This window comes from Petaurus breviceps, unplaced genomic scaffold (genome assembly GCF_028583685.1).
Source record: "Petaurus breviceps papuanus isolate PSGF00001 unplaced genomic scaffold, PetGlider_PUasm1.0 180, whole genome shotgun sequence".
Lineage (NCBI taxonomy): Eukaryota > Metazoa > Chordata > Mammalia > Diprotodontia > Petauridae > Petaurus > Petaurus breviceps.
The window spans coordinates 901,536-923,008 of record NW_027185782.1 but is presented as its reverse complement, the minus strand read 5'-3'; the positions used below and the strand labels follow the sequence as shown (position 1 = coordinate 923,008).

The window sequence follows — 21,473 nt, the reverse complement described above, 5'->3', positions numbered from 1 at the left end:
AGAGAATGACAGAGAGAGAGAGAGAGAGAGAGAGAGAGAGAGAGAGAGAGAGAGAGAGAGAGAGAGAGAGAGAGAAAGAGAGACCTCCTCACATCCCTGGGGCCTGGAGCTTCTGGCATAGGGTCCCCCTCCCCCAGCCCCTGTGCTTCCCCCTGTAAAACCAGGAGCGCTGCTCTGGGCAGGGCTGGGTGGGCAGGGGGTGGGGGTGTGGGTGGAGGGAAGGTGGGGATGAGATGCAGGGCCTGCAGGATACAGAGGGAGCTTGGGGACGAACAGAAAGGGAAGAAGCCAACAGAACTGGGGAGGATTAACCAAAGAAAAGCAACAGAAAAAAATGACCCCCACGGGAACAGAAAGACACAGGAACTAACTTTCAAAGTGAAACTCGGGGTCACTGAGGGGGCTGCTGAGGCCAGAATCTGCAGAAAACAGTAAACAATAAATAAACAAAAATGCAGGAACTTTTCTGTTCTGCCCTCCCTCTCAGTCTCACGCTCTCTCCCTGTGTGTCTCTGTCTCTGTCTCCCCACCCCATTTAAATGTCATGCTAATAAAACAAAAGGAAAAAAGCAACAGAAATTTAAGAGGTAAGGCAAAGTCAGTCTTTCTGCTGATGGGAGAGGCTCTGTTCACCGAGTGAGTCCCTCTCCTTCCCCACCTCTGCTCACTCGAGGGAATGAAAAAGGATCAAGAGACCCACCGAGGATCTATGTTATGCCTAAAGCCCTTCCAAGAACCTTCACTGGCTCCCACTGGCCCCAGGATCAAGTACAAGCATCTCCACGTGGCATTCAAAGCCTACACAGTCTTGTCCTGCCTCATTCCTCTAGCATCTTCATTGCTTGCACCAGTCCACCTCTGGACACACCGTGCTCACTTCTGCCTTTGGCTTGTGTGTTCAGGCTGTCTTTCCAAAATTCTAGCATCCTTGAGGACCCAGCCTAAGCCCCTCCTCTTCCCTGACTGCTGTAGCCCTCAGGGATTTCTCCCAATGCTACACCCCCCCCCCCACTGTAGGCACCCCTGAGCACACGCCCCAGCCTTGGCTCACTCTTGGGGTGTGTGTGTGTGTGTGTATGTGAAGCAGTCTCTTTCTCTCTGCATAGCACAAGGCCGAGTACACGGGGTGGGGAGGGGGCAAGTTATATATTTGTAAAACTGATGACCAACCAGTGAATGAGTGAATCGGTTTTCGGGCCACCTGCTGACCCAGGTGGTCTTCTCTGAGCCCAAGTAAAAGCTTGAATTCCAAGCGTCGCTACCAGGGAATTGTTGACTATGCCAGGATTTCTGAAGGGAAACACAAGCTAGCCCCCAGTTCAAATACACTGTGAAAGTTCCCACATTTTCCCTGACTTCTGGGCACTGAAGACTTGGGCTGGGCTCCAGGGCCCTGATGGGTCACTTTGCTAAGCATCCTTACCTGATGCTGGATATTAGCTCTGACACCATACCCAAGGTGTCTGCCAAGTACTGTCCCAGTGGTGGGTCAGGCGATCCTGTTTCCAGTGTTTTGGGGAACATGACCCTAACCAGTTGGTTTGATTATTGTCTGGCTGAACTGACAGGACAGTCCAGTGGTTTGGGGCTCTTGCCTGTCTCAGGTGAGGAGGCTCCTTCTTGCTCCACCTTTTTTTTCGGTGAAAGAGGGATGGGAGTCTCCTCCCATGCCCCAGAGCCTTAGTGAGAACAGAAGGGGGACTAGAAAGGAAACCCAAATGATTACCACTCTCAGCCCACCAAAGGAGCATCCCTAATTGGGCACACCTGCCCTGATCACTTCAGGACAGAAATAGGAGACGGGACGGTATGGGACAGACTGATTATGGGACATCACCAAATGAGAACAGACAGCCAAAAAACAAGACTGCCCCACCCTCCTCCCAACACTGGCCCCCCCATAACTGAGCATCACAAAATACTTTTCCAATTTCTCCTAGATGGTCAGTCCTGGGGCAGCTGAAGTGGGGTGGGGGCATGTGCCCCGGAGGCACGCAGGAGGAGTTCGTCTAGGTCTGGGGATTGTGTACACGTGTGTATTTGTGTATGCAAGTGCAGCACACGTATGTGACTGCGTGACATGTCCCTGGGAGATGCCCCTGTGTTTACTCTTCTGTTCACAACCTGATGGTTTTCCTAGCAGCTGCACCTCATTAGGGACTCTCAGCACATCAAAAATCACAATGAAATTCTTCCCCAAAGAAGTTGATAGCAAACCCTAAGCTGGGGAACAGAGAAGGAGAAAAAACTATAATTCACCACTTGTCAAAGGTCTTTAGGTGTGCCTGGAACCTCTAATGAGGCCAATAACAATCTCATGTACTCATTTAAATAAAAAAAAGAAAAAACATCTCAGCAGGTCAAAAACTGTCATGATTCTGGAGGTCCTCTGCGTGCCTTCAGGGCCCTAGGGAGGCCCACATCCACACAGGGCACACTCGGCAAGGAGTCACAGATGAACTCAATTCAGCAGGTGGCTGGGAGGGTGGCCTCCCCTGCCCGCCAGGGCACACTCTATCTGGGCCCTTCAAAGCTCAGGGAGATGTTGATACAAGAGATCCCAGTCATCAGGGGCTTGCCGGGCAGGAGGGGAGCACAGTGGGAAGGGCCCTGAGATACCTGGTGTCTGGAAATTGATGCGCCTCATTTCCACTGGGTCCTTGGGGTGGTGTGGGGCGAGGTCCGCATTGTTCAGCAGGCATTTGGTACGTGGCTCCGAGTCCTTCCGTTTGCTTTGGGGACAAGGAAACGAGACCTCATGAGTGTGCATTCAGGGTAGACGCAGGGGTCTGTCTGAATGACAGTATGAGTGGGTTGATTCATGCATATGGCTCCTGTGCCCGGATGAGCACTGGGTTTGGCTGTGATGGGAGCACAGGAGACCCATCATCCCTCCCCTTGCCTTTGGAAGACACTGGGTGGGGCCTGTCTGCCTATGTCTGATGTGAGCTTGGTCATACAATACCCTGGTGCTTGTGAGTGAACTTTCCAAAGCCCCTTCTCAACCAGTGTCTCATCTAATCCCTCCAGCTCCCCCAGGTCATCAGTATCATTATCACTGACGGATAGATGGGGAAACTGAGGCCTGGGTGGGTGGTAGCATCATGGAATCACAGGATCAGAGGTGAAAGGGACACTACAGGTCAGTTGGTTCAGCCGTCTCACTTCAGAGAAGAGACGAGCTCTTGCCTCAGGACACACAGGGAGTCAGGGGACCAGAACCCGGGGCTCCTGACCCCAGATCAGGGCTCTCCTGCTTATCTCGAGCTGGTTGTAGAGACTCGCTGTCTTTGGCGTGCATATCCTGAAGGGGCCTGACCCGGGCTGGGAGGAAGGGGCTAGCTGCTAGCTCTCACTGATCCACTCAGCCTGGGGGGCTTCAGGGGCAGGCCCCATGGTGCCTGGGGTGGCAGAGACTGCATTCATACCCCACTCCCAACTACTGCCCAAGAGAGAGCTCTTCTTAAGTCTATAGGGCTGCCAGAGAGGGGGCCTCAGGGTGGGTGGGTGGGTGGGTGAGGGGGATGGAAGTCTGGCGCTTACCTATCAGGTTTGCTTTTCCAAGAAGCAGCAGATGGAAGGGGAAAAGAGACATGTTAGGAAGAGAGGGGTGGGGCAGGCTGGATGTCAGATGACCAAGAGACAGGGGCAGGAAAATGATCAGGGGTCAGAATGGCTCTCTGTTTGTTACCCCCACATCCCTTACAATTTTCCCTGTCCCAAATGGGCCCCTCATGGTTTCTTGTGTGAATCCTGTTTTCTCCTGAGAGTTTACAATCAAAATCCTCCCAGTCCTTATCCATCAAGGCCCAGTGTAATCCCCATTTCTTCCAGGATTTACTGACCAGCTTTCCAGCTTCCCCAGCTCCCAGAGATCTCTCCCTCCTCTGAATACCTGTTACAGTGACCCCACCATTTGGGGTCTAGTCCTCACTTCCACCCCATCCTCTACAGACCTTTTCTTGTTCCCTGGCTATGAGCCCTATTTCCCAAACCAGACTGGGAGATCCCGAAGACCTCGGCCTGCCTTTTTCTATATTTCACGGAATCAGCAAAACAGGGGGCACGAAGCTCAATCCGTGCCTGAGTGGGAATGTCAGTTCTAACATCTCCAATAAATGGGTCATCCAGCCTCTTTGTGATGAGGAATTCGTGTTGTCTAGAGGCAGCTCACCCCACCTCTGAACAGCTGATTACTGACCATTCCTTCCCTACATGGAGCTAAAATCTACCTTGTGTTACCTTCCCTCCTACTCTACTGCCCTGGTCCTGACTTCAGTGGCCAAGGAGAAAAATTCTTGCCCCTATTCCATAGAACAGGGCTTCAAATGTTTAAAAGACAGTGTTCACATTTTCCTCCGGGGCCCAGCTCTGGCCCTGCTTCCACTGATGACTGGCCACTCTGCACATAGTGGAATGTCTCCCTTCTTTAGCCCCACTGACCACTCTGCCCTAACCTCCAGCACACAGAGACGTCTCCCTGCTTAAAGCGGAAATGAATGGGTGCTGCCTACCCAAGCAAAGTCCTCTACCAGCCTCTCCAATGAGAGAGCTCCTGAAGACAGGACCTCGATCTCTCCTTCCTCTTGTCTCTCAGACTAGGAGCCCCTTCAGCTGAGGGGCAGGGTCTGCTCCCATTTGGACACTCTCCAAGGGTAGGGCCTGGGCTTGCCTCTTCCTTCTCTTGCCAACAGGGTAACCATGGTCAGGGCTAGGCCTGCACTGAGGTCCAGCTTTTAGAACTGGAAATGGTTCTAGATTGTCTAGGTAGACCCACTCAATTTGCAGACAGGAAACCTGTGGCCCGATTTCCCTGGGAAAGGATGGATGACCTGCCCCTGGTCACACAGCGAGCCCGAGGTCACATTTTCTCTGCATACCTCTGTGGTCCTGGCATTCCTAGGGACCACCTGTGTGGGAGAGGAGGGGCTTACTTCTTATAAAGCAGGATGGCAATGACGATGCAGATGATAAAGACGACAGCCAGAACAGGTCCAATGACCCAGATGAGGCCCTCTTCCCCATCAATGATGGGCTGTGGGTCAGGATTGTCTAGCTGGATGGGATTGGAGAAAGGGCTGGCCGCGAAGGTCTGCAGGGAAGACAAAGTGGTTTTCATCACCATCAGTCTTCCTGCTGGATCTTAGGGCTCCTCTTACTTCACTCCCTCCTTCTCTTCTTCATCTCCCCCCTTCCCCCCCCCCAGGGCTTCATGGTGAGTGTAAATCCTAGCCCAGGATCCAAGAGATCTGAGCTGGGGTCACCAAAATGATAGGACCAGGACCCCTTGGACAAGTCACCTCCCTTCAAGCCTCAGTCTGCTCATCAGTGAAACAGAAACAATTGTACTTGTTGCAATTGGAAGGTGGTGATAAAGGTAACGATAGCTCTCATTTTGAGAATGCTTAAAAGATTTCTTTGCAATAACACAGGAAAGGTAGAAAAGGCAGGCATCCTTATACCCATTTTACAGATGGGGAACCTGAGGTTAATCTAGCCCTGAGTCACACAGCTGACAGAGCTGGGATCTGGACCCTGGTCTCCAGAATTCGAGCTCTGTGCTCTCACGGCTATACCTTCGCTGACTGTCTAGGTTTTCTCAAGTGGTGAGGCACTTGGGGAGACAGAAGGTGGTGGCGCTCTTTTCCCCTCTCTGTGCCTACGGTAGCACAAGAAGGGGATGGGGAAAGGGAACGCCCAGAAAGGGAGCAGTGTGGACTGGGCATGTCCTTGTCTGTAATCAAAGCCTTCCTGGGAGGAAAAACAGCATTGAAAACTTCTCTCTATTGGTAAGACTGAGGGCGATATGGTGAGTGCAGGGCCACTCAGCAAGTACGTGGGGGACTCAGATATTCCTGACTCCTCCTCCAAGGCCAGATGAACTCCACTGACACCTTCCCTGAGCTATGGGGCAGGCCTCCAGACTTGCCTGGGAAAAGGGATCACCATCAGCATGACGGACACTTGTACAGCGCTGATGGCGTGCCCAGCATGGGGCTAATTAAGTGCTTTCTAATGATCATCCCCTTTGGGAGGGAGGTGCTACTCATCTCCATTTTACAGATGAGGACACTGAGGCAGGCAGGGGTTCAGTCTGGTCACGCAGCCAGGAAGCATCTGGGGCCACATTCTGTGACCAACCCAGAAAGGGGGACGAAAGGACAGTGAGAAGGGGAGAAGGCAAGCTTGGGGGTGGTCGGGGAGGACGGCCGGGACTCACGGGCTCTGTCTTCTGCAGCACTGCCAGAACAAAGAAGACGTATCTCTGGCCAGCTTCCAGGGCTTTGTTGTCAAAGCCGCTGTAGTGTCTCTGGTCACCCAGTTCGAAGCGGGAGGGCAGAGAGTAGAAGCGGGCAGCGATGTAGGGCTTGGGGGAGTCCAGCTGGCGGGAGTGGCGTAGGCTCCGTCGGTGCAGCCTCGAGATGTCCTGGATCAGCTGGGAAGAGTGTGGATGGACACTGACACCCAGGGCCTCTGCCTCCTCCTCCAAGGAGCCCTCCCTGATCAGCTCTGCCTCCAAGCCCCCCTGCCTTGAACCCCTGCCCCCAGGATGCTCCCCTACCTCTTCAAGGTCCATATCCTCGGGGCTTGCTGGGGGATTCTGGAACCCGCCCCGAATCTTCCGCAAAGGCACCACCACGATGAAGTAGCTCCTGTGTGGGGAGAGAGTGAGGGCCCCCACAGAGGGAGCTGGGTGTCCCAGCCTCTGCTCTGGCCCTGCCTGACTCCTGGTATCAGGGCAGACTAGATGCAGGGCTGACTCCAGAAGGAGGCCCCTGCAGCTGGGAAGTCCTAGAGACCTAGAACCCCCAAAGCTTTTCCCCTTGGAGACTCTCCTGGTGATGAGGATTCCAACCCTAGCCCCTGCACCCTCTCCCTGCCGGCAGAGAATGCCTGCCTTGCAGGGATCAGGAGGAAGAGAGGGAAGGAGTGAGACCAACGTACTGCACAGGCACGGGGCTCTGGCCGTCGGGCAGCTGCACCAGCACGCGGCCGTCGGGCTCGGGCTTGTGGGTGATGGCTGGCTTGGAGCTCAGCATGTTGAAGGCTGTCCAGGCGGCGACGGTCTGCTGCAGGCCGCCCATGCTGTTACCGCGGTTGGTCAGCACAAAATTGTAGAAGGTGCTTGGCTTGAGGTTGGTGATGAGTTTCTTGGTGGTGCGGCCGTCGACATCAATGTTGAGCCCATTGTACTGGATCTGGGGGGTTAGAACTGTTAGAACTGGCTTTCGTGGCTCCCCCTCCACTTACAGACCAGAGGCCAATCCTCTCAGCCTGACACGGAGGGGCCTCCTCAGTCAAGCTCCAGACTCTCCCCTCACACTCCCTCCCTCCTCTGTGGGCCCTGGCTCAGTGCTTCCCTTCTCCTGCTTCGGGACCCCAAAGACCCAGGGGCTTTCTGTTGCTGGCCCATGCCTGCTCTTCCCGGCACCAAGGAGGCGGCCTGAGACTGAGCATCTGAATGGCCTTCACTGCTGATGGACAGGTGGGACCGTGGCTGTGACACTGTCCACCCTAGGAGCAGACTGCTGCTCTAGGCAGCTGGGGTGTGTGTGTGGGTGTGTGTGTGCATGTGTGTGTGTGTGTGTGTGTGTGTGTCTGTATGTGTGTGTGTGTACGCATGTGCGTGTGCATTCAGGGAAGGGCAGGCCAGGGACTCACCTTGTAGGGGGTGTGGGAGTTATAATTCTCGGGAAATTCCCAGCTCAGCAAGACCGAGGTCTTCATCACCATCTTCACCTTGAAGTTCTTGGGGGAGACTACATCATCATGGGAGGAGCCATGGCAGGCAGGCAGGAGGGCAGGGAAAGACAGAGAGAGACAAGAGAGAGCAGTGAGGGTGGGGAGGACGGGTCAGGGGGGAAGGGCCTGTGGCCTTGGGGAGAGAAGGAAGCTCAGTCGTCCCCTGCTGCCTGCTTGTCCTGTGGTTCAGCTCTCATACTGCTAGCCAGCCTGTTCCCTGCCTTTCTACCTAGTCCCGAAGAATCAAGACCCCAGGGCTGAACGGCGTTGATGGGGGGTGGAGAGGAGGAGGGCAAAGAGACAGAGGAAGAGGAGGAGCAGAGGAAGGGGGCAGACAGAGGGCACTGGGTTGGCGAGGCGCTGCCCCCCACAGCACAGAGCGTGTAGAGAAAGGCGCTTCCCACCTGTCGTGAGGCCTTGCCCCGCCTGGGTGCCGGCCGGGTGTGTCTGAACTCAGCTCCGAGAGCATCATCGAGAAGGAAGAAAAGAAACACCAAAAAACCAGCAGACTTACCTGAATGAGGTGGGCTGGGGGTGGGGAGGGGTGGGGAAGAAGGAGAGGAGGAGGAAGGTCTTCAGCTGGTGCAGGGGGTGGGGGGGGGGGCAGGGGGTGAGTAGCTCACTGCTTCCAACACCAGCCCCAGCCAGAGAGGAGGGCAGGAGAAGTGCTAAGTCCTACCTTGGTCCGGGAGGAATGTCCGATAGCGGACAGTGGGGCTGTAGGGCCCAGGGCCCTGACTCGTGTGGGCACGGATTTTAACATCATAGGCTGTGTTGGGCTTGAGGCCTTGCAAGGTGAACGAGTTATCCGGTGATGCGGGAAGCTCTGTCTCCATGGGCGGCCCTGCCGAGCCGGCCTCTCGGAAGGCCACAGTGTACTTGATGATGGCCCCGTTCCTCTCGGCTGGCACGGGGGGCAGCCAGCGGAACTGCACCGAGGCTGCCGACACGTTGCCAGCCTCCAGGATGTGCGGGTAGCCCTGCGGCACGTCCTCAGGGATGCTGAGCTCCTGGGCCGCCTCCTCCCCGAAGCCCGCCCGGCTCTTGGCAGCCAGTCTGAACACGTACGTGGCCCCTTTGTGGATGCTGGTGGCTGTGTATTGGTCCTCTGAGGCTGGGAACTCCAGGGTGGCTAAGGGGGACACGTCCTTCCGGCCAAACTGCAGCCGGTAGCCTAGGACCTGGCCCTCGGACCCTGGGGCTGGCTCCCAGCGCACCTGCAAGCTGTTGTCCAGGGTCTGGTGTATGGATAGACTGGGCTTGCCCAGGACTGAAAGACAGGACAAAGAAGGGAGAAAAGGAGAGTATGAAAAAATTACGTCAACTCCTATTTCTTTGGCTCTTTAGGGATTACAAAGTACTCTCATCACACATTCGGCCAGTGAGGGTGGTAGTAGAAGGCTCATTGTTCCCATTTTCTGGATGGGGAAATTGAGGTTCAAAAGGTAACCTTCCTAAGGCACTGATCTGAAGAAGACAGCACAGAACAGGGGAAAACACACTGGATTTGTAGTTGTAGGACCTGTGGACGTACGAAGAGATTAAGTATGATGAGGCAGAGTGGGGCTGACCCTAGCGATTCTGGGAGCCAGCACCAGAGGCCTGGCTGCCGGGGAGCCTCTCCATACAAATGTCCTGGGAGACTCTCCCCGGTGGGCTGTAGGGGGAATCCTCCTCGGGAAGTACAATGCTATTATGCAGAAAACCATTATTATTAGCTCTGTGGTTTGGGGAGTGGGGGGCGGAGAAGAGAGATTGTCCTAAATGTTCCCATAATCAGCTGGGTTGGGAAGGATTACATTTGTACAACAAACATAATTTGAGGGTGGGAGGGAAGTGTTTTATTTCTCAATTGCTTTGGACACGAAAGAAGAAAATGGGATCTATTATAGAATTTAAATGAAAGGAGCTGTTGCCTGACTCTCTCCTCGTGGAGGGTGAACGGCATTAGCCCAGCAGAGATAAGGCCAGTGGCAAGGCTTGTTCTAAAACAGTCATTTTAGGCTGGGGGAAACTGATTTGGGAGGAATACAGGAAGATTTTGGAGGGAAACATCCTGACGCGATTGACTCTTGGTTTTTACCCACATATTGGGAGAGATGAGGGTGGGAATGTGGAAGCATGGGGTGGTGGAAAGAATGTTGGACTTAGAGGCACAGGGCCTGGGTTCCAATCCTGACTTTGATCATCTCTGTGCACCTCATTTATAACATTAGGCTGGTCTCGACCTTTAAGGGCTGGCAGTCTACGGTCTAACATTCTAATGGTGGCTATACTGGATGCCCTAAGCCCCCTTGGCTTTGCTGTCCTTCCTTCTAAGGATCCTCCCACTCAAAAGCAAGGCTGGTGAGCTCCAAATCTTATACCTTGGAGGAAACCAGGAGAAAGAAAGCGGGGCTGGGCTGGCTGGCTACAGGGAACATCCCCAGCCCCATTCTCCTTTCCCTAGGGGAGGCCAACTCCTCCTTTTCCCATGGGCATCTCAAAGCCTATGTGACTTATCTAGTCTTACAGAGCACACTAGGGAGCCGGTGGGAGTGCTGAAATTCCCACTGGCCCAGATTTCTCTCTTCCCAGGCTCCCTGCCTCCAATCTCTCCCCATCTAATCCCTCTTGCACAGGATGTCTGATTAAGTACTGCTCCTAGCAAAATCGTGGATCAGAAATCTTCATCCCCTCATTTGCTCAAGCACCTTCTGATGGGGTGCTTGGGATCTATGTTTGTAATATCAGTTTGTAATACCAATTTGTAATATCAGTAATGGTGGGGTGCTTGGGATCTATATTTGTAAACTCAATTTGTAAAACTTTGTAACATCAGTCTGTAAAACCAGTTTGTAAAATCACACCCCCCCCAGTCTCAGAGCATTAACTCTGCCCCTTCTCCCCCGGCCCCTAGCTTCAGATCAATAACTCTGACCAGCAACAACTATCTCAGCTTGGAACAATAACAAACTATTCCTATGAATCCTTCACTAAAGTATCTATAAACATTCCAGCTTAGGCAACTATTATCTCCCCCTTGTATAGTGTCCCATTGCCCCCATGAATCCTTTGGTACCCTATCTCTAGGTTGACTCCTTGGTTGCCTCAATGAATCCTTCAGGACCCTGTCTCTGGGTTAACTCCTTAGCCTATTATCCACACACTGAGTTTCCGTTAGCCTTGGTTTCCAGACATCAATCTTGTCAAACATGATGCTGATGGGTGGCAGACTGGGCACTTTTCCATCAGCCCTTGACCGCTAGCCGACTTAGTGACATTTCAAGCATAAAACCACACCTCCTTGGGCTTTTTCCCAGTGAATCCTGGGCAATACGCCTGCGCAGTTACATTAAAAGTGCATGTCCCTTTAAACACTGGCCCCACCTTAACTCCTCCCTAATCCCACCCTTAATCACCTAGTTAGCATAATTGGCTCGGTTCTACTATGGATGATTCTATATAAATCTTAATTCTACCCCTTTGAGGTTGCAGGTCCCCTAAGGATCCTTGCCTGCGTATAATAAACTTTTACAACTCTGACTCCAAGTTAGACTGAGCTGAATTCTTTCAAGACTGAATCACAGGCTTTCTGGTCTTAGATAAGATCAGAGTTCCTGTTGAACCTATTGGGAGCCATCCCTCATCATTTCCATGGTTCCTAGAGGATGTGACATTTAGGACCCTCCTAAACTCTATTCTCTAGTTTCAGCTGCTCATGCTCCCCTCCCTACATGTGCCCTCTGTAGCAGCTCAGCCAAGGTCTTCCCTCCTCTAGCTCAGCACCTTTGCCCTTCTTGGAAGGACTGCCTCTCCTCCCTCTGAATCTCCAGGAAGTCTGCCGTGCTTGTCCAAGGAGCTCCTCTTCCTCCTCCCTGAGTTCTTCAGCCCCAAAGGTCTGACAGGCTCCTTTACTTAGTCTGCTTAGGTAGGCCCAGCATCCCCCTCCTCCTGCTTCCTCAGGCTTCTAATGCTTCCTCACAACACCCTGGCTGTAGAGATGGAGCCCACAGACACTTGCTGCCTTGTTCATTTCTGGACTAAACCTGCGATTTCATTGGTACAGATGACCCATGGTGAGGAAGCTCCCTTTACAGCTGGCCACATCAATCTCAGGAGGGCTGCTCAGGTCACTGAGGGATTAAACGGCCTGGCCAGGAGCACCTGGGTACTTTGTGTCCAAGATAGAACCTACATTTCAAGGTCGACTTTCCAGCTGCTACGTTATGCTCTCTCTACTTTTCCATTTTTCAGATGAAAATACTGATCCTCAAATATGTGAAGGGACTTGTTTGCCTGCAGCCCCATAGGTAATAAGAAGCAAACCCAGATTCGGACTCAGGTCTTTGCCTCCAAGGCCAGGGTTCTCCCCACCATAACCACACTGCCTTTCTGGGGGGCCCCAAGGCTGCAGGTCCCCTGAGGCATGTCTCTTACCTGTTCCCTTGGTCACCACCAGCTTGGGTTTGCTGCGTGCACCGTCACCTTTCATTGTGTATGCTGCCACAGTGACAGAGTATGAGGTTTCAGGCTGCAGCTTGTCGATGACCATCTCCTAGCGAGAGAAAAGTCCAAGGGGAGAGGGAGGCATCAGCGGCCTCATGACTTGAGAGGGGCACCCAACACTTCCTCAGGACATCCATCCAGCCCCCAACCCAGACCAGGGGCACACGGTGGGTCTGACAAAGGTGGGGACACATTCCTGGATAACACATGCAAACATCTGTTCCAAGTCTTTCTCTAATGCACTACCCTCCTCCCAGACTCTCTCATACATAACGCATTGTTCAAATCTCCTTTATAGTTCCAACACATACTCTCCAAATCTGTTTTATATGGACATACCCTTCAAATTTTCCCTTCTTATACACATCTGTATTCTCCAAATAAACCAATCAATTGATAATAAGCAATGATTTAATGTTTACTATGTTCTATGTACTATGCTGAGTACAGATGTAAAGAATGAAACGATCCTTTCTCACACACATCCTTTGTATAAACGACCTCCAAATTCCTCCTAAACACTCCCTACAAATCTGTCTCACATGTAACCTCCTAAATTTTCTCATGAACTTACCCACTATGCCTCTCTTATATATCATTTCTCTTCCAAATCATTCATACATATCACAGAAACCTGGGAGGATCGCCATTCCTGATACATGGCTAGGGAAAAGGGGCTCCCTTATTTAAAAGTAGTAAGATAGGAAAAGGGAAAGGGGACCCACGGCAGTGGATAGAAGATCTAATCTGAGGAAATCCATGGAGCAGAGCGGGATATCATGACAGCAATCACTTAAGGCAAAGCTGAATAGTGGCAGAAACATGAATGATACTGTAATATGCTACACAACTCTTGGACAGAAAAATGAAAGGGATGAGAAGTTTGGCAAACAGATCACAGGCCCATCACAAAGGCATCACAGAGCAGGAAACAGGGTCCTTAGTTATAAAGACACCTGCTGGAGTTCTTCACTCAAATCACAGCATCTCATGTTTTCTTTGCTTGCATTAATAATGATCATTTCATTCTTCAAAATGCAGAGGCCCTGAGGAGGGAAATTGTTATAATGGTTTCCAAGAAGATGGAACTGGTGTCCAGGGTGGAAATGACAGGCATCTTAAGGGAACCTGGTTTAGGAACTGTGCTAGAGAAGGTGAGGAAGACCAGGCCTCCAGGCACATGAATCCCAGATTTGAGAGAGTGAGCTTCTGAAAGCTCAGAGGGAAGGCTTCCTATGGACTAAAATTCTATAAGGCAAGTGGGTCTGGGGAGATAGAAAGCTCTCAGGAGTAAGAAAAGGGAAGGAGTAAGAAAAAGGAAGGAGGAAGGCGGGAGGGCGGGCAGTGTTTATTTTTAATCTGTTGCTTATTTTCTTTAGGGGGGTAATTTTCTTGTATAGAAATGATCTTTTAAGTAGGTTTTAAAAGAATCCAATTTGGAGGATATTAAAATTTTAATACAGTATTCTTTCCTTAGGTACAAAGTTTGTTGATTCAAACAACTGACGTATAATCCTTTGTCTTTATCACTGAGTCTTTCCTCCCTCTTATTGTTTTTTGGCTTAGAAATACTTATATTTTATTAGAGCTTATTTTTTATGTGGAAAGATACATTTCTGTTCTTTCCTCAATGACAGAACAGAGTAGGGGAGATTATTGTTGGCTAGACCAGGGGAGGTTCTCCTTTTAGTTGTCTTCTATCACCACCTTTTAAAATGGTTATAATCTATCAGAGCATAATTTCTGGTCTACTTCCAGGCCTTACTGCTGGCCAGAACTACCAAGGGGTCCTCTGTCTTCTGTCACCACTTTCTGAAACGGTCAGATGATCGGTGCATGATTTCTGGAACACTTAAACAGTTCTGTATTTTAAGTCAAATTGAAAAAATGTCCTGAAAGAGGGCAGGGGGAGAGGTTGTCAAAAGAGGTCAATGAACTCACCAACTAACTTAGATCTGAAAAAGATGCATATGAATAAGCAAATTTGCTGAAAACTGCTCCCTAGCCCATTTCTAGACAGAGAGGCGAGAGACTCAAAATGCAGAATGAAATACATTTTGGGGGGTAACATGGTCAACTGAAGAATTGATTTTCCTTGACTCTTGTAACAGGGGTTTTGTTTTTTTTTTTGCTTTTTCAATATGGTGGAAGAGAAGAGACAAGACTTAAAAATGAAATGAAATTTTAAAAATTTAAAAAACACACTATAATGAAATTTAAAGATCTATGCTATGATGAAATTAAAAATAAAAAGACAGGAACAGAAGGTAGAATCAGGGCAAGTAACAGAGAATGAACACCAAAAGCCTGTTCTTGGGAGAAGAGTGATGAATCTCTGGGGGAGTGGAGGCTGGCAAAGGAAACTAAGAAAGACAAAGCTACCTTACGGAAGAGAACACAGGGCAAAGAAGACATGGAATTGCTGGACCATGACAACACATATATGAGAAGGCAGAGCAATGAGCTCATAATTTATTTTTGTTTATCTCTGACAAGAAAAATGGTTTTTGGTCTATAGGGGTATAATGGGAATGGGAATTTGAAGATCTTCCCTGCCCCTTAACAGACCTGGCGGGGGAGTTTGAAGACCTTCCCTGCTTTGAAAGTAAACTCTGCCCCCAACAGGCTGTATGTAGTCACATAGAGCCTGTGGTGGGAAGTGTATGCTGAAGGGAAGCAGAGCCCACAGGAAGCTGGGAGTCAGAGATAGCGAGGTGGTGGGAGAGAGAGGTGCTCAGGTAAGGAGATTGAGAGGTTTGTGAGTAAATATTGACCTTGTATTGGTTTGTGGGAAGGCCAAAGGATGCTGTGGCTCTCAGCATTATTATGGCTTCTGAATATCTTTGGTACTATGATGGAAATGGCTTAATGGCTTTGGGATTCGGTTTTCAGGTGTCTAAATAAATGCTTCAGTTCTATCCTCTATCTGGAGAGTCTAGTATATTTTAACGATCAAATGTCTTGTGATACTTATAGTCACGGTCTTTATCGTGATCATGGGCACTGTAAATATTGCATTGGTACTACAGGGGGACAGAATAAAAATGGCTGATTTTGTTTGTTACTCAAGATGAGCAGAGCCACCAGCAGCAGAGGAACTACATTCCTGAGTAGGGAAAGGACTGGCATTAGCTAGTGACTGACGTGACCATTCTAAATGATCTTTAAAAAGACTGTGCAGATCTGGGAGAACAAAGAATGGTTTACCTGTCAGATTTATAGAGAATGGAAGAATTTATGACCAAACAAGAGATAGAGAAAATTATGAAATGCAAAATGGATAACTTTGATTACATTAAACTGAAAGGTTTTTGTACAAATAAAGCAAATGAAACCAAGATTAGGAGGGAAGCAGAAAACTGGGAAAGAATTTTTACAACCAGTGTCTCTGATAAAGACGTCATTTCCTTTTTTTTTTTAGAGGGCAATTGGGGTTAAGTGACTTGCCCAAGGTCACATGGCTAGTTTTTTGTGTGTGTTGTGTCTGAGGGTGCATTTGAACTCAGGTCCTCCTGACTCCAGGGCCAGTGCTCTATTCACTGCACCACCTAGCCGCCCGTAAAGGCGTCATTTCTAAAATATACAGAGAACTGAGTCAAATTTATAAGAATACAGGCCATTCCCCAAATGATAAATGGTCAAAGGATATGAACAGGCAGTTTTCAGAGGAAGAAATTAAAAACATCTATAAGATAATGAAAAAATGCTCTAAATTACTATTGTTTAGAGAAATGCAAATCAAAACAATTCCGAGGTACCACATCTCACTGGTCATATTGGCTAAGATGAAAAAACAGGAAAATGATAAATGCTAGTGAAGATGTGGGAAAATTAGAACACTAATGCATTGCTGGTGGAGTTGTGAACTGATCCAACCATTCTGGAGAGCAATTTGGAACTATGCCCAAAGAGCTATAAAAATGCACATACCCTTTGACCCAGCAATACCACTTCTAGGGCTATATCCCAAAGAGATCATACCAGTGAGAAAAAGACCCATATGTACAAAAACATTTATAACAGCTTTTTTTGTGGTGGCAAAGAATTAGAAATCAAGGGGAGGCTAATCAATTGAGGAATGGCTAAACAAGTTGTGGTATATGAATGTAATGGAATGCTATTGTGCTATAAGAAATGAGGAGCAATGATGAACTCTGTAATAATCTAGAGAGACTTATATAAACTGATGCCGAGTGAGGAGAGCAGAACCAGAACTTTGTACACAATTACAGACACATTGTGTCCATGATGACTAACTCTGACAGACTGGGCTCCTCTCAGTAATGTAAGGTTATAAGACAACTCCAAAAGACTCATGGTGGAAAGGGGTATCCACATCCAGAGAAAGAACTAGAGTCTGAATGCAGATTGAAGCAAACTACTTGCTCTCTCTCTTTTTTGTTTTGTTCCTTCTTTCTCATTGTTCATTGCATTGGTTATAATTCTTCTTTACAACTTGACTCATGTTTAATGTGAAGATATTTGTAGAACCTACATCAGATTGCATGCTGCCATGGGTGGGGAGTGGGGAGGAGAGGAAGGGAGAGAAAATTTGGAACTCAAGGGATTGTGGAACTGAATGTTGTAAACAAATACATTTTCAAAAAGATTATCAAGACTTTGTCTAAGGAGGAGGAGACTAAGAAATGATCCTCCCCTATCTCATCTGTACATAGTACCCTTCTATTTGGCTTATACAATAAAACTTGAAAGACTGTCAAAAAAAAAGAGGAAAGAAACTGGCAAATATTACCAAAAAAAGTAAAATAAAAAAATAAAAAGACTGTGTAGGACAAACAAGGACAAAAGGAGAGCAAATGTTGCCCTGATTTTCAAAAAAGGGAAGAAAGTGGGACTGGCAGACTCTATCCAGCGAATTTGGCTTTGATTTCTGGCAAGATTCTAGAATGTATTGTTAAAGGGATGGCCAGTGGAAATTTAGAAAGGGAAGCAGTGATCACAGCATCACTGCTGGAACATCAAGGTCAGAAGGACTCTCGGGAGGCCATCCAGTCACAACTGTATCCGAATAAGAATCCCCCAGCCTCTGTAACAAACCTGATGAGTGCTCATCTAGCCTTTGCTCGAGAGAATCCACTACCACCTAAGGCAGCCCATTTCCCATGGGGACAGCTCTAATTCTCAGAAACAATCAGCATGACTTCATTAAATATAGCCTAGGCCAGCTAATTGTGTGTGTGTGTGTGTGTGTGTGTGTGTGTGTGTGTGTGTGGTCACTAGACTGGTAGGTCAAGAGAATGCCACATATAGACTTTGCCTAGATTTTAGCAAAGCATTTGAACATCTTTTATGCTATGTGTGTATAGAATAAGATGGGCTGGAACACATAACATGATTAGGTATATTTGGAAATGGCTGAGTGACTAGACCCAAAGATTAGGCATTAACGGTTCAACATCAGCTTGAAGAGGGGTGCCTAGCACACTGCCTGTGGTATCTGTTCTTGGCCTTGTGTTGTTTATATTTTGACCAATGACTTGGATAAGGATATGGATCATGTGCTTATTAAAGTGTAGATGCCACAAAGCTAGGAGAGTAAGCAAAAGGACTGGATAATAATATCAGGGTAGCTAGCAAAAGAACTTGATGGACTAGAAATTTGGGTCCAATCTAATGATATGAAATTTAAAGTTTTTGACTTGGGTTCAAGAAAAAAAATCAATCTTACACATGCAAGGTGAGAGGGGCATAGTTAGAAAGCAGTTCTTCTGAGACTGGGAGGAGGGAGGAGAAGTTTAGTGGACAGCCAGCTCCATATAGGCCAACAGTGTGATATGGCAGCCAAAGGAGGTGTAAAAAGAAGCATGGTGTCTTGACCCAGAAAGACAATGGTCCCATTGTACTCTGCCCTCAACACACTCCACGGACTCAATTCAACCGACAATGCCTGAGCACCTCTGATATGTAAAACCCAGGGTTAGGCACTGCAGAAACCAAGACAAAAAGGAAGCAGGCCTGGCCACAGAGAGCCTTCTTTCTCCTAGAAGGCTGTGCTCGGTTCTGGGGGCCATGCTTTGATAGATTGGAGAGCATTTGGAGGATAACCTCCAAAGGTTTTTTGGAGGTTATTTGGAGGAAATAGTGATGTTTCAATTTGGAGAAGCTGGGGAGACTATTCTGGCTGTTTTCAGAAATCTCAAGGGCCATCATGTGGAAGAGAGATTGGCTTTGTTCTGCTTGGCTCCAGAGGACAGAACATGGGGCAATGGGTACACATCATAAAGAGGCCAGCATGGGCTAGAGAATAGCAGAAATTTCCTGACAGAGCTATCCCAAAGCAGAATGGGTCTATTCTCATTGGAGATCTTCTCACAAAGGCTGATGACCCCCCACTTGTCAATTATGTGGCAGAAGGGAATTATTCTGGCTCAAGCAGGCGTGGGACTAGTTGGCCTCTGAGATCCCTTCCAACTTTGGGATGCTGGATTCATACATACACACCCTCTAAGTTCTTCTTTCACACAGATTTTCCAAATCCCTTTTTTACAAACACATACCTTCTGAACCTCCCTCACCCATTCAGGTAACCTGTCTGTCTTACACACACCCACTACAAAAGCTTCTCATACTCCATCAACACAAATGACCCCCACTAGCTGCCTTCAATGGATCCATGATCCTGGGAGAGTCTTTAACCTCTCTCAATGCTCTGGGCAGCTGACTAAGGCTATCCATTGCAGATAGGTGCCAATCCATACTGGAAGGGAGTTTCCTTATCTGGGAGTCCCATAATCCTAGCCTACAATCACAAAGTGGTTTACATCCATTACCTCATTTGAGTCTTCCTACAACCTCATGAAATAGGAACTCCAGGCTAGACTGCTGCCATTTTATTAGTTTTGAAGAGGTGCTATGCCTTGCCCATGGACACCCATAAGGAGGTCCTGATTCCCACCTCTCTCCTGACACTTACTAAGTAGCTTCTCTGGTTAGTACTGAGGGGGAGGCCAATTCCAGGGAAGGCATGGCCTCTGTTCTTGTGGGGATCACAATTTGGAAGAGAAATAAGCTACTGGCACATATTTTTGTTAAAGAATACTATCTATCCATATCTATATACAAATCCATATATAGTGTTACATATGGGTAATTATTTTGGAGGGCAGCTAGGTGACCCAGTGCCAGGTCTAGAGTCAGAAAAACTCATCTCTCTGAGTTCAAATCTGGTTTCAGACACTTACTAGCTGTGTGACCCTGGGGAAGTCACTTAACCCTGTTTGCCTCAGTTTCCTCATCTGTAAAATGAGCTGTAGAAGGAAATGGCAAACCACTCTAAAATCTCTGCCAAGAAAACCCCAAATAGGCGATCTGATAACAATAAACACATATATACATATCTGTATATATATATATATATACATGTGTATATATAGTAGACACACATATATGTGTAATATACATAGATATGAATATATAGATACATAACTAGAATAACTAGTTATGTATGTAACTAGAATAACTAACTAGAATGTACAAATAATGAGTGTGCCAGAGAAATATAAAACAAGGCATCGCAGGAAGTCATGCTCTCTTGGACCCTTCATTAAAATCACTGCAAAATGAGGGAGTTGGCTGACCTGATTTCTTTTTTTTTTCTTTTCTTTCTTTCTTTTTTTTTTTTTGCTTTTTGGAGGGCAATTGGGGTTAAGTGACTTGCCCAAGGTCAGTGTTAAGTATCTGAGGCTGGATTTGAACTCACGTCCTCCTGACTTCAGGGAAGGTGCTCTATTCACTGTACCACCTAGCTGCCTCAGCTGAGCTGATTTCTAAGAAGACTTCCTTCTGGCCATGAGACCCTGTGATCTGAGGTCAGTTCAGTTTACTTAATTCTTCTCAAGCCTAAGCTGGCTCAGAAGCCTTGCTACAGTGTTCTCTCTCTCTCACTCTTTCTCTTATCTATCCTCTCTCTCTTCTGTCTCTGCCTCTCTCTCTGTCTCCCTCTCTTTCTCTCTCTCTGTCTCTGCCTCTCTCTCTCTGTCTCTCTCTCTCTCTCCCTCTCTGTCTCTCTCTCTGTCTCCTTCATTCTCTTCTCTCTCCAGCATTCTCCTCTCAGTCTGCATGGTTTTGAAGCTATGTATATGGCCCCAACCAGACTCAGAACATCTCACGGGTTGTCTGGGTGGGAAGGGATCTTTAAAACTCTTGCCTGCCTACCTCCTTCGGGCCAAGGATGGCCTGGGATTTGACCCAAGGCACTAAGCCAGGGACCCTGACCATAAGGCCAGCCTTCTCCCCACTGCCCTATAATGCTCTCAACCTCCCCACAGGCAGGGACCAGGATCCATTATGCTCTGCTCTGTCCCCCACAGTGTGCCTCAGCTCAGGGCTTGACAAAGCAACAGATGTGAATGAATTCCTGTCTATGTCACATACGTGAATCCTTTCTCTAAAGCATGTCTATCTCCTGATAGCTTCTGAACACCCCCCTGAAGATGAAGATGTTCCTTCACTCATACACAGAGACACACAATCTGGAAACAGAAGCCAAAGGCACCTTCTTGTCTGTACATGGCCTCATGTCTATGGGGAGCAGGTGGAAAAGGCCCTGGGCTGGTGTACACACCCCATTGAATTGCCTCAGAGGTGCTGTCCTAGCCTGGGTTACCAATTCAGCCCCCTAACCCCCCTGCTCCTGTCTTCAGGAACTCTGGCTGGCCTTCCCCCAGCCTCTCAGTCTTCCCAGTTTCCAGGGAAATTCTCACGTTTTACAAGAGTGCAGACCACTAGGGTTAGAAGGACCCAAGGAGAACACTGGGCTAACCCTTCCATTTAACTACTGGGGAAACTGAGGCCCTGAAAGGAGAGATCATTCACCTGAGGTCTCCCAGTGGGTTAATATACAATTGGGATTAGAACTCCAGGGTTCCTGACTCCCAGCCCAGGGTTCTCACTCCTACTCCAGATTACTCCTGAGTTTTCTCTGTATGCACAAAGAGTCTGGTCTTTGAAGGAGAGACTTTGGTGGGCATTACCCAATCAGCCCTGGACCTTTGGACTCCAGCAGCCTGAGTGTGCACACATTCATATACCCTTTTGGATAACATAGACACAGACACAGACACACACACACACACACACACACACACACACACATACAAAGCCACATACACTCTCATTTAGGGACATCTGCATTTTTCTGGAGCTGGCCTCAGTTCTCTCAGTCTGAGGACACCTGGCTTATAGCAAACAAAGAAGATGGGAGCTGCATGAGATCAAGGACA

The 21,473-nt window shown here is 48.6% G+C and overlaps 1 protein-coding gene across 8 annotated transcripts in view; it reads right to left on the bottom strand.

Moving 5' to 3' along the window:
- Nucleotides 1–21,473, bottom strand: part of PTPRS (protein tyrosine phosphatase receptor type S) — a 234,154-nt gene that overhangs the window by 30,753 nt on the left and 181,928 nt on the right. For 4 of the 8 annotated variants that reach the window (XM_069086753.1, XM_069086751.1, XM_069086754.1 and 1 more), the window contains 9 exons: nucleotides 12,163–12,280; nucleotides 8,423–9,013; nucleotides 7,663–7,760; nucleotides 6,946–7,199; nucleotides 6,563–6,653; nucleotides 6,221–6,436; nucleotides 4,935–5,092; nucleotides 2,620–2,732; nucleotides 372–419 (listed from right to left, as the gene is read on the bottom strand). In XM_069086753.1, the coding sequence (XP_068942854.1) occupies nucleotides 372–419; nucleotides 2,620–2,732; nucleotides 4,935–5,092; nucleotides 6,221–6,436; nucleotides 6,563–6,653; nucleotides 6,946–7,199; nucleotides 7,663–7,760; nucleotides 8,423–9,013; nucleotides 12,163–12,280 (1,687 nt within the window). The remainder of the gene's footprint in view (nucleotides 1–371; nucleotides 420–2,619; nucleotides 2,733–4,934; nucleotides 5,093–6,220; nucleotides 6,437–6,562; nucleotides 6,654–6,945; nucleotides 7,200–7,662; nucleotides 7,761–8,422; nucleotides 9,014–12,162; nucleotides 12,281–21,473) is intronic. The other 4 variants (XM_069086756.1, XM_069086757.1, XM_069086758.1 and 1 more) reach the window with 3 other exon arrangements.